The 12,375-nt window shown below is 43.0% G+C and overlaps 1 protein-coding gene across 30 annotated transcripts in view; it reads left to right on the forward strand.

Annotated features, from left to right (window-relative positions):
* The window catches only part of Rbfox1 (RNA binding fox-1 homolog 1), a 2,110,633-nt gene that overhangs the window by 1,908,787 nt on the left and 189,471 nt on the right, over positions 1–12,375 (forward strand). For 27 of the 30 annotated variants that reach the window (XM_085832308.1, XM_029470804.2, XM_085832312.1 and 24 more), the window contains one exon: positions 10,107–10,346. In XM_085832308.1, coding sequence (XP_085688434.1) covers positions 10,107–10,346 — 240 coding nt within the window. Of the gene's footprint in view, positions 1–3,584; positions 3,740–10,106; positions 10,347–12,375 lie in introns of those variants that run through there. The other 3 variants (XM_085832324.1, XM_085832328.1, XM_085832327.1) reach the window with 3 other exon arrangements.

The following is a 12,375-nucleotide window of genomic DNA, read 5'->3' on the forward strand; positions in this document are numbered from 1 at the left end:
CTTATTCCCAGTGTCTTCATTTTCACATGAATTCAGTAAAACAATTCTCTAATCAGGCCAATATGGCTAAATTTCTGGTCCTTCTGTTAACCAATGGCTGGTTCTCTAGAGCTAGTGGTATTTTTTTTACTCTAAATGAGCATATAAATGTACCTTAGGTTTATTGTATATAAAAGGGGCTGTCTAATTGGAATGTCTTATTTATGAGTGACCCACATAGTAGGTAAGAGCCCAACATCAGATCTGTGCTTGTGGACTAGATGGACCAATTTCATGACAACAATGGGATATGCACAAAAGAACGTATAGATGATCAGATATGTGCCTGTTGATATTCTCTGTCCACAGAAGAATTACAAAAGCCTCATAGTGAAGAATAGTCTGCATCGCTGGTTCTGCTTTATGACTGAGGAAACTGCAGCTCACAGGGATAAGGTTGCTTGTCAACTTCTCCACCTTAATACTCTTTGCTTCTCAGTACTGTACCTTGATCCCCTTTGACAGTTTTAATAAAAGGCTAGGTTCCAACAAATTCTGGAAATTACTTAGTATTATTTAGCACAGTTTATAATTTTTAATTTTTGCACAACATTTTTATGTTGAAAACTGATTCACCTACATAAAGGTTCCATGAAGCAAAATTACCTCTTTCTAGTCTATTCCTTCCTGGTGCCATGCAGTTTATTTCACTTAAAGAAGGTCAGTGTAGATTTACAGCGAAGATGGCTCATTTGTCAAATTATTTGCCATAGAAACAAGAGGACCAGAATTCAGGTCCCCCAAATCCATGTGGAGTCTGGTCATGGACGAACATAGTGATGATTCTAGCTCTAGGGAGGTGGAGAAAGGCAGATATCTGGAGCTTGCTGGTCAGGCTGGCCACCTGCATTAGTGGGCGCCAGATTTAGTGAGGAATCTTAACTCAAAGAAAATGATGAGGAATGGTTGTGTAAATAACATAAATTCTGCCATACCCACATACACATACCACACAAATGCACATACATATACATAATTTTAGAAATATTGCCCTGGTTCCCCCATTCATAGGTTTGATAATACAAGATATCACATATATCATCTGAAAGACCAACCTTCTCTTAGTACAGTGAACCAGCTTGTTTGTGGAGACCCTAGGCAGAGGTTGGCATGGATCCCACCCTCTGGGGTTCTGAGGAAGCCATTTTACTGCCGACCTTTGTTATTTGATGACTTGGAAAGAATCCCTAAGTTCTCGATGAGTTCAGGATAGTGTTCATTCATTTTCTGATAGATTCTGCCAGAAGGTAGATACTTTCTTTGGTTCTTTTATTTAATATTTATGTTTAATTATTTTTAAGAATTGTCATTATCATTCCCAGGGAGTTTGTCCACTTTGGACTCCCCTCTCCTTTACCAGGCAGGGGTACAGAAATTTGCTCTCATAGTTATCAGTAAGGACATGAAACATGTAGCTCTTAACAGAAGTTGCTGTTTGCACATGCTGAGTTGGACTTTGGCAAGGACAACCTGGGTTTTAGAGTAAGTGGATCAGGCAGAGCAGCCAGTACATCCTTTTAGGGAGTCCAAGTGCTACTGCAATCGCCCTGGCCGCCTGGTGCATTGGGGAGTTATACTCAGGCTGTGGTTGGGAATGGCAAGAATGATTTTTATCTTAGATTTTTATTTCTAATGCTTGATATCTGGGAATTTTAAAAAATATTATCGATCATCACAGGTCCTTCTGAACTAGTGCAAGAGAAAGACAGGAAGGTTGAAGGCTTCCGGCTTCTTTTGCCCTCACCTCCTCCCTAATCTAATTTAATTAGAAGCGTCTATTGCATGCAAGATTGCTGGGGTTTGGGGCCCTGGGGTTTCCTTCACTGATAGCATGTTGATGTACTGAGTTCTTACTTCAGCTCAGAGTTCCCATCCACAGTCTCCATTCATGCAGGAGCTCTTTTCATAGGGAGCTGTGTCAATGATAAGCAGCTATCCACAGGAAGGTGTGCAGGACCCTTGAAATTACTCTTTTGATGGACAAGAAAGACATGGTCAAATGTAACTGACATTGATTTGACGCTCTTCTCCAATTGTTATGGTTTTAATAAAGATAGAAGAACCAAATATCTGCAGCTTTAAACAAAGGAAATGGTTTGGGGCCTGAAGCTGGCTCTGCAGCTGTGTGAGGTAATGCTTTCTATGATGCTCATTTTTACAGATCGAACAATGGGGTTGGAAAAGACAGAAGAAGCAAAAGAGGCAACAAGAGCCCTTTGCTGTTCATCCATTGCATGCCGGATTGCTGGGGTTTGGGGTCCTGTGGTTTCCTTCACTGACAGCATGTTAATGCACTGAGTTCTTACCTAAGATGTATGGGACAGGAACAGTGCTGCAGTTTAGGCTGTTTAGGCACAGGAGTCAAACCATCTGATAATCTAATCCACACCATGAATGCTTCTGGTCCTCAGTGCTTCTTTCCTTGATTTCAGTTTGGAATAACAATGTGAAGTTACTCAATTATTCCCATTTCACTGAAGCCAGTGTTGGCAACCAGAGTAGCTGCCGCTTGCCTAAGGGCACACAAGCAGCAGGCTGAGCACCTTCCTAGTAACCGTTAGTGATCACATTTTATAATCATTTTATACGATTAGCCTACAGACTATTTCACATATTTTTTGCTATTTTGTATGTGTGCTTGTGTTTGTGTATGTGTGTGTTCATGTCAGTGCAAACAGAGATCAGGTAAAAGCATCCATGTGTGTGTGTATAGGAAAATGTAGGGGAAAGGTACTTGAGCATGTGTGTGTTTGTTCTCCCATGGTACATACCAAAATACAACTTTAAGTGCCATTCCAAGAATTCTCCACTTTATTTATTGAGACAGGTCTCTCATTGGCCTACAAGTTTCCAAACAGTCTTAACTGGCTAGTTATAAAGCTCCCTCATCCACCTGCCTCTGCCTCCATAGCACTGAGATTATAGTCAGGTGCCACCATGTTAGGATTTTGTGCTTTTTAATTTTTTACATGGGTCCTAGAGAAATGAATCCCAGTCCTCATGCTTGCAAGGTAAGTGCGTTACAGACTGAACTATCTCCCCAGCCCTCTTATGGTAATTATGGATTTTTTAATTTGCCTGTGACCATCTCTTGATCTCGTGGAGCATCCTTCACCCTCCTTTATCACCCTCCCTGTAGCCCCCAAACATTCCTTCTTCCTTTCTCAGAAAATGAAATAAGATAGTAGCAAGCTCCCCGGTGGATTTTATAACTTTGCATATCATATATTTAGTTTAGTAATGAAAAATTCCAGCTCCAGGCTATGCATAGAATAGCATTTCTAATGTTTTTTAAATAGCTATTAGTGTAGTGGAGCAGTGTGTGTGTGTGTGTGTGTGTGTGTGTGTGTGTGTGCATGCGTGTGTGCTTGTTCCTTTCCACTACATAATCATCTGCTCAGTGGTACACTCTGAAACCCAAAGCAGCAGCCAGAGGAGGAGCAAGCTGTGATTGATGGGCCAGGCCTCCCTTGCAGAAGAGTTCCATCTGGGGCTGGTTTTCGATGCAGTCAGATGTTGAGGGGGAGGTCATCCAAGCAGCCTCAGCTCCCCCTCCATCAATACCCCAGTCATTCTCATAGTACCCAGCCTGTACACCCTTGCTCCTCATCGAGGCTTGCTCTGGGCAGATGCTCTGTGGTGTGGGATTAGAACAGCTGCTAAGTTTATGGAGGAGAGAGCATGCAGCATGGTGCAGCAGGTATTTCTGATTTTTTTTTTACTTGATACTACTGTGATTTGAATGGAGCAGAAGAATTGCTTTGTGATTATTTTAGTGTTAAGTCTGGGATTTCTGGAAGACAGTTTTTATCTTGCATCATTCCTGGTGAAAGTACGGGAGTGTTGTGGAGTGGTGTGTGTGTCTGTGTGTCTGTGTGTGCGTGCGTGTGTGTGCACACACACGCACACACACACATGGGATTTGGGGAAGCAGGTGCTCTTTGCATGGATCTGTGCTTGTCCTAGGACCAGCAAGTTAATGGTGTCGTTTTGCATTTTCCCTTTGTCTTATTGCCCCTGGGGCATGGTGCATTTTAGCCCATTTCAGCTCAGCGCAAGAGACTTTCTCTGAATATGTGCAATTTCCTGCCAGAGAAGTAGATCAGAGCAGACCAGGTTGCTGAACTCAAGTAAAACAAACTGTCAGCAAGACTACAAGTTGCAAACAGCCACTGGGGATAGACAGGCTCCTCCAGAGAGTTGACTTCACTGGATGTGTGCTGGTAGGGTCTGGGAAAAACAGATGCTTTCAGTGGCCATGTGGCCATTTGTAATCGGTGGGCTTATTAGTTCTTGACAATCCCCATGTATTTGTTCATTCTAAGGGCTGGGGTAGTCAGGGCAAGGGGCTTAAGGCAAGAAATAGGCAGAGGAATATTACACTCCAGGAGGGGAACAATCTAAGCTTGATTATAAAAAGCCGAGGAAACCGCCCAAGTATTCTCATGAACACACACACACAGAAACACAGAAACACACCCCTACCTGCAGGAACACATTTAGTTCCCTTCGAGTCTGCCTTGGCAGCTATGGGATCAGGCACTTCCCTTTCTCCTGGCACAGAAGGAGTATGACTCTTTCTCGGTTAAAATGTGTTCTGCATTAGCCTTTCAAGCCAACATGTTCTGCAAAGTCAGCCTGGCTGTCACTGATAGTTGTTGTGGTTCTCTAAGAGGAGTTCTACTAAACCACTCAGTGTGCTGCACAGCAGAAAGAGGCTGTCGGGACCTGGGTGGAGGCATGGAAAGGAACAATGAGAACGGTATTCTATCTCCTGTGTCCACCTCCGAGGCAGGCAGAGCATTGATGTTCCTGGTGCCCATGGAAATACTCTGTACCTGAGACCCGACTCTGGGAGTGTATGCACACATGAAGCTAAATAGATTATGGCTCCTGTCTTAAAATAGCAATAATATTCTGTCTATTTCATGCTTCAATAAAATACTTAAATTAAAATGACTTTTGGAGATTTTATTTTCTTTAAGGAATAAGATTTGTTTGCATCTTAATAATCACTTTGCTCTTGGTAAGCAAGTGGGAGGAACACTTTGAACATCCTGTGTCACGTTGGCCCCCACGTCACTGAGCAGGTTTTGACTTCATCTGATTGATGGGGAAGTTTGATCTATGAGGACAAGGACATTTCTTCTACACCTACCCTGACAGACCTTATTTAGCCCACACTTTGACACAGCTCTACCGTGGAGCATTATGGGGCTTCAACCACCAGAGATCCTGACCTCTTCCCACCCACACTCCCCCTTTCCTTATATTTAGCAACAACCTAAGACTGTCTTGGCAGCGGGAATTAGATGTGAAGTTTGCACAAGCTCTCAGAGTGCTTGCTTGGTGATGAGGGGGATACTGGCAAGGCAGAATTACCTCCCTATCAAGGAGGGACACCCACAAGTACCCTGACTCTGCAAACATCCAGATCGCTCGACTCTTCCATTTATTTAGGGAAAAGTGGAGGCTTGGCCTTGGTATAGAAGAGGCAGCCTCTGCACATTTGAGACTGTCCTGCAGGGAACACTCTCAACATTTTACCTGTCCCCACCACCTATCGGAACATGGCTTTAAGTTTCTACCAGGATCCTGTTCACATACCTGGAATTTGCCCTGGCCTGCAGTAGAAAGGGCATCTCATTTTCTAAGAAAATTTGTTTCAACCTAATCTAAGGATCTAGGAGCATCACTAGGGAGGGAACAAAGACATCTCTCAAGTCATTTGAAGGTGAAAAATACTTCCATAGGAAGTACAATGATCTTAATTAAATATTAGCTGTAATTAGCCTAAAGTACAAATGTTGGGAATATTAATTAGGGTCTCTCTGGAGCGGCTGTCGGTGTTAATAAGTAACTGTAGGGGGTCCTGCCAACATCTGTTTGAGGTACAAGATGTGATACAGAGCCCAATGTACCTGATCGTCAACTATTGTCTACTTGGTTTTCCCTGATTTGTTCCTTAGAGCTTGATACCTCACGTCTGACAGAGTGGCACAAATCTTGAGAGATTTGGGTTCTCTGGCAGCACAGGCATTCTTAACTGGTCCTTACCTTTCTTATGATGCTGTCAGAGGACTCTTAAGCCATGCCTCAAACTTGCGATGGCGCAGAGGTTTCCCATATTGCTGTATTACCCAGGGTTACCTTGTGCATCTGGCAAACAGCATCATTGTCTGACCTCCCTGCAGTAGGAGGTAAAATAGTTATGAGTACCATGATATGTGTCACAGTACATGAAAAGTAAGAATTCTAGACATCAGCAATATTAGCATTTGGGGCCGGTGGGTAGTTCATTGAGAAGATGTTCTGGTTTTTGCAATACAGGAATTTGGCAATATTGCTGTTGTTCAATGACTAAATGCTAAGAGCATAGCCATCCTGAGCTGTCACAGACAAAAATGTCTCCAGTCATTGCCTTAAATCTCTCTGGAGTACCCATACGTGCTTGAGAACTATTGGCCTAATGTACCAATTGGGAGGTGAAGGGCAATGTTGTTCAGCTTATCTTCTGAGGACCAATGAATAGAAGGAATGGTCTGTGCAGTGTGTGATTGTCTCTCTCTCTCTCTCTCTCTCTCTCTCTCTCTCTGTTTGTTTGTGTCCATGTGTCTATCTGAGATTATAATTATATATCTATTGAAAAAAATCTCTGAAGGGAGATTCTAAACTATTTTGTGTAGCATCATCACTGCTGCCGATATAGTGAGACAGCTAAGGCATTCCTTCTTTACTTAGAATATGTCCCTTTTCTTCTCTTCTTGTGTGGCTTCATGGTCTGTCCAAACTCTTTGTAAAATAATGGTTCCTTATCTGCACTTCCCATTTCTCCTGCTCTTCTGCAATAGCTGCCTGGAAACATTTTCCTGCACAGGTCCAGACAGTAAATAGTTTAAACTTTGAGGGTCATATAGTCTCTGTCACAGAAAACCAACTCTGTGCTTGCTGTACAAAAGCATCTGTAGGAAATTTGTTAAACAAATGAACCCATTTATTGGATTATGTACGATAAAACCTTAATTTAGAAAAATAAACAGTGGTCCAGGATTGCACCATATGTTGTTTGCCAAGCCAGTCTCTGTCGGATATGGTCTATAATTCTCCTCGGAAAAGAAAAGTGCTTAAGTTCCATACCAAAACAGCAGAGTAAGTACACACACACACACACACACACACACACACACACACACGTACACACGTTGGGCCCTTTGGATCTTAAGGAACAGAAAACCACCCCAAAGAAGCCCCAAGAGCAGGCCCTGGAGCCTCATATATATGATCTCTGCTACTGAGATAGGAAAACGACAAGCTCAAGTTCTACCTGAATAATTTTGTGAAAGAAACTCAAAAATAAAAAGTGAAGCTGGGCACTGGTGACATACACCATTAATCTCAGCATGCAAGTGTAAGAGGCAGGCAGTCCTCTGAGTTCAAGGCCAGCCTGCTCTACAGAGTGAGTTCCACTGCCAGGGCTACATAGAGAAACCCTGTCTCAGCAAAACAAGACAAAACAAAACAGAACAAAACAAACAAAAAATGATACAGACAGAGAAAGAGAGAGAGGGGGGAGGGAGGGAGGGAGGGAGGGAGAGAGAGAGAGAGAGAGAGAGAGAGAGAGAGAGAGAGAGAGAGAGAGAGAGAGAGAACAACTCAGTTCAGTTCTCATTTGACTTGAATGCATGAGGCCCTGGGTTTTATAACTAAAGGAAGGAAAAAGAATGGGAAAGAAAAAAGTGATTTTAGAAGTTTGAGTTATGCAAGATGAAGCTCCTCTGGGAAAGTCAAATGCAGAATTGAGATGGTGACTTAAATAGTCAGGTGTAATTCCAGGAGCATGCATCTTAAGTGAGATCTTCTCAAAAACTCACGAGCACACAGGTGTGTGGGCAAATGAGCAGAGGTGCAGGGGGGCTGGTGAGCTGGAGCACAGGGGCCTTTCACATTGTCTGACTGTATAAAATCACCAAGTACTGTCTTAAGTACACACATCTGCTGATGTGCTACTGATGTGTTACTGAGAACTTAGGCAAGCTACTGGGAAAATTATATCTATGTATATATATATGTATATATATATATATATATATACATATATATATATATAGTCCCTTTTTGTAACTTAAGCAGGGCTGTTTTCAACTGTCCATAAAGATAGATCCAATCTTGATATGATGTCATCAAGATGTGAGTGCTTCCTGTTTCCCCAGCACCTTGGCAACATTTTGTTTTGTGTGACATCACCTGTACACAGGCCCCAGGCTAACACTCTTTCTACAGCTTTCTATTATTTCTACTACCAGATCACAGTGCAAAGAGTGCTTCCCAAACACTATAGCAATATCCCAGGCTGACAAGAACTCGTTAGTATGACAACATAAAACTGAAGAGTTTGCTATAGAAATGGTCCCTAGCCTACACTGTGATTGGCAGCTGATATCATGTGGTTGATTCTGGTGGTAACTCAGAGAGATGCACTGTATGGGCTGAGGGGAAATGTCCATTAAAACGGAAGATGGAAGGGGGCATCTTTGAAGAATTCAGTGTAGACTCTGAGCATCAGTGAGACAGTAAATGTCCTCTTCTGGAGTTAGATAAGCATATGTAGCCACCCAGCCTGACCCATGGCTCACCTGCTGCTATCTCAGTGCAACTGGAAAATGGTCAGAAAAGAAGAAAGTGTGCCCTCTTCCTAGCAGCACAGATGTTGGAAATGTTATGGAGGAAGAAAGAGCTGGTGGAATGTATTCCTTGTAAAAGTATTTAAGCTTGTGCTAAGCCTATTTCTAAGTGCCAACTTTAACACTGTACAGTTAATGGTCCTCTTGAAATAAAGGCATGGGCTCTGTATATGTGCATTGCTCATGTTACTGTAGTAGAGGCTGAGGTCTCCTGTTGATAACTCATGTTGACCTTTGTGCCCAGAATCCTTGCAGTGTGACTAAAGTAACATGTAAATGACCATGGAAAATGGGAGAGGTGACTGTTGGCTCAGCCTCATTGTCTGCTTGTCTTTCTTTCTGTCTCTCTGTCTCTCTGTCTCTCTGTCTCTCTGTCTTTCTTTCTCTCTCTCTCTCTCTCTCTCTCTCTCTCTCTCTCTCTCTCTCTCTCTCTCTCTCTCTCTTTTCCTTTCTGGATGTACAACTACATTTCTTGAGACCATGAACATTTTAGACCTCTGGACTACTCTTTCCTATGCTTTCTCCATATGTGTATGTGGAGTGTGTGAAGGCTGGTGGAGTTATGGGGGTGGAGGTGGAGGGAGGGAGATGTTTCCAGAAATGGAAACATTTGAATTCAGGGTTTTTTTTTAAATTCTTTTGAGTTGACTGTAATTATCATACCGAATGTTTAGGCTATAACTGAAGGGGGGATTGTTATATAATGTCCTGTACTATGTATTAAAAAAGGAGACAAGATGAAGTGCATTGATTAATGAGGCTCAGAGTTAAATAGTATCTAGCATCTAAAAGGGAGAAAGTAGATTGTCAGCCAAGGACTCTAAATTAAGCCCTAAATTTCCGTTGGCTTCTTTTTATCATAGATACAATAACAACACACAGGCACACACATACTGACATATGTGTACACACACACACACACACACACACACACACACACACACAGCAGTAAGGTCTTTACTAGGGACTCTTCCAAATCACCTAATAGTTGATTTTAGTCCAAACACATCTCTCAAGCACATGCTTAAGCAATTTGTCTGCTCAACACAGTATTAAATTAGTTCTTCACTGTCACCATAGACAACTTGAAACTAGCCTCGTCCAACATTGAGATGACACTGAGGATCTGCCAGTGGTGTGCAGACCTCAGAAAGTAGTATTGGATGCCTAGGGAGTGTGATCTCATCGTGTTCCTTGATCTTTTGTTTACATCTGTAAATTGAGAATGATGATGATCACCATTTGCTCATAGTGTGTGGTGAGGCTTGGCTGAGAAGGGCCCTGCAAAGAGTGCTGGGGCTCAGTTCCTATAATGTGGGGGAACAGTTCTGTTTGTGGAGCTCTAATGGTGTTCTCTTCCCTTCTCTTTTTCTTTTCTTTCCACAGGGTAATCAGGAAGCAGCAGCCGCCCCTGACACAATGGCTCAGCCTTATGCCTCAGCGCAGTTCGCACCACCCCAGAATGGCATCCCTGCAGAATACACGGCCCCTCATCCTCATCCCGCGCCAGAGTACACCGGCCAGACCACTGTCCCTGACCACACATTAAACCTGTATCCTCCTACACAGACGCACTCGGAGCAGAGTGCTGACACCAGTGCGCAGACCGTCTCCGGCACCGCCACAGTAAGTGGATGCTATGTCCAGGACCTGGAGGGTGCTGTCCCTGAACAGGTGCCCTGGCCCTTAAGCCTGGCACTTAGTGGACAGAGTACCCTGTGTGCTGGGGATTTTGGCAAGCAAAGAAGCTCTAAACCTCCCCATACACTATCAGCTTCCCAGAGATTTCCTTGGTGATTGGGCATCCTTATCTGTTATGTAGACCATGTTTTCATTAGCTGTATTTATTAGTAAACAGACACAGGCATCTATTCTTTCTGTCTCTAAAGTGCTGAGTTCCCGAAAATGCTATCCCAATGGAATGCATACTTTTGAAAACTATTTCATGGAAATGTGGGAGTGTGCAGATGTAGAAAGAAGGTAGAGCTCCTGTTGAGCATGGCAGGTTCTTGAGTTCCATCTCCATCTCCACAGAACATGCAATCACAAACCAAATCAAACACCATGATGTGGACATGTAGCGGTAGAACATATTTGCTCATTTTAATGGATGACTTGCTGTGCAACCATTGCTACAATTTTATTTCAGAACATTTTATCGACCTTAAAACACAACTTATACCCACTTCCAGGCCAGCCATCTTCATTCTTGAGTGAGTGCCTTGGAGACCCATCTATACTCGATCTGCAAGTCCATGCTTTCCAGTGTGTTATTTGTTTGTTGGATCAGATCTGAAGTAGTCTAGGCTGAACCTGCGGCTTCCTGTATAGGTGAAAATGACTTGGAACTTCTGGTCCTCCTCTCTGCACCTCTAAAGTCCTGGATTATGAGGCACACTTCCATGAGCAGTTTAGCGGTGCTAGCACTGGAGCACAGGCTGGGTACATGCTAGGCAAGCATTCTACCAACTAAGCTACAACATCCAGCTGTAATGGGTAGGGTTCTGTTGCAGGTACAGATGGAAGGGATACATGGGAGTGAACATGTGTTGGATCTTAAGAGTATAAACTGAAAGCTGGATTGGATGGATAAGAAATAAGCAAGCAAACAGAAAGAAAAAGATACATTTTATGACCACCCTGTGTTAAAACTAAGATAATGGGCCAGTATCAAACATGACCACAGACACTAATAATTACATTAAAATTAGATGGTGCTCGTCTGTAAACCACCTATGGTAATTAAGAATCCTGAAACTTGTGTAGTCCATAGTAGGGAAAATGTCCTCTGAAGCGTTCCTTGGAGAAACGGACACAGATAAGGTCTAGCATGTAGCCTTTTAAAGGCTTATGGTAAGGTTGCCTTTTCTTTCCACAGTCAAGGCCCTGGGAACCCAGAATGCTTTGTTGTGCACATAATGAATTTTGTAAAAGGCAGGAAATCACTGGGTAGCTTTGCTGCTTGGCTCTGTATCTATTTCAGATACAAGCTTTAACCATAGTAAACGTAGCACATGCTCAGAAACGTTCTTTTGCCTCCACAGTCTGAATTCTGTTTCTATAAAGTGTACATATCACCTATAATCAATGTCTAGTGTACCAAATTCAGAGGAATTAGTACATTCCCTGTGAGTGTCACCATCTGGTGCCACAGCATGTTCATCTCCATGGAAACAAATTCTACCACCCAACCCCCTATCTCCCATCCCCTGCCAGTCCTCCATTCCCCCAGCAGGCTGGCACCTGCCTATCTGCTTTCCACCATCTATGGATGGGCCTCTTATGGTAAGGTCTTACCATCTGAGAACTATACTACAAGGCCTTTGGTATTTGACTTCTTTCACTGGGTTTCAATGTTGCCATGGTTACTTGGCATTGCTACTCTGTTGTATGCACAGTGCTCACTACTGACAAAGTCATCTGCCCAAGCCCTGTTGGGTGCTTCTTCCTTCTAGGTATTGAGAATGTTGCCACTGCCATGGGTGGTATTTGGCTGGCCTTCCTTGGGGATGTGTTCACTAGATTACTTTTCTGGGTTACCAGGTTTTCATGGTGGCCATATTATACATATTTACATCTCCATACTGTAACATGGAAAGCACAAATACTTGCCCGTAAATGAACAATTTGACTTAGATCAGTCCAATGGACTAGT

Source organism: Mus caroli, unplaced genomic scaffold (genome assembly GCF_978045245.1).
Source record: "Mus caroli unplaced genomic scaffold, Mus_caroli_1 scaffold_17, whole genome shotgun sequence".
In the NCBI taxonomy this organism is placed as follows: Eukaryota; Metazoa; Chordata; class Mammalia; order Rodentia; family Muridae; genus Mus; species Mus caroli.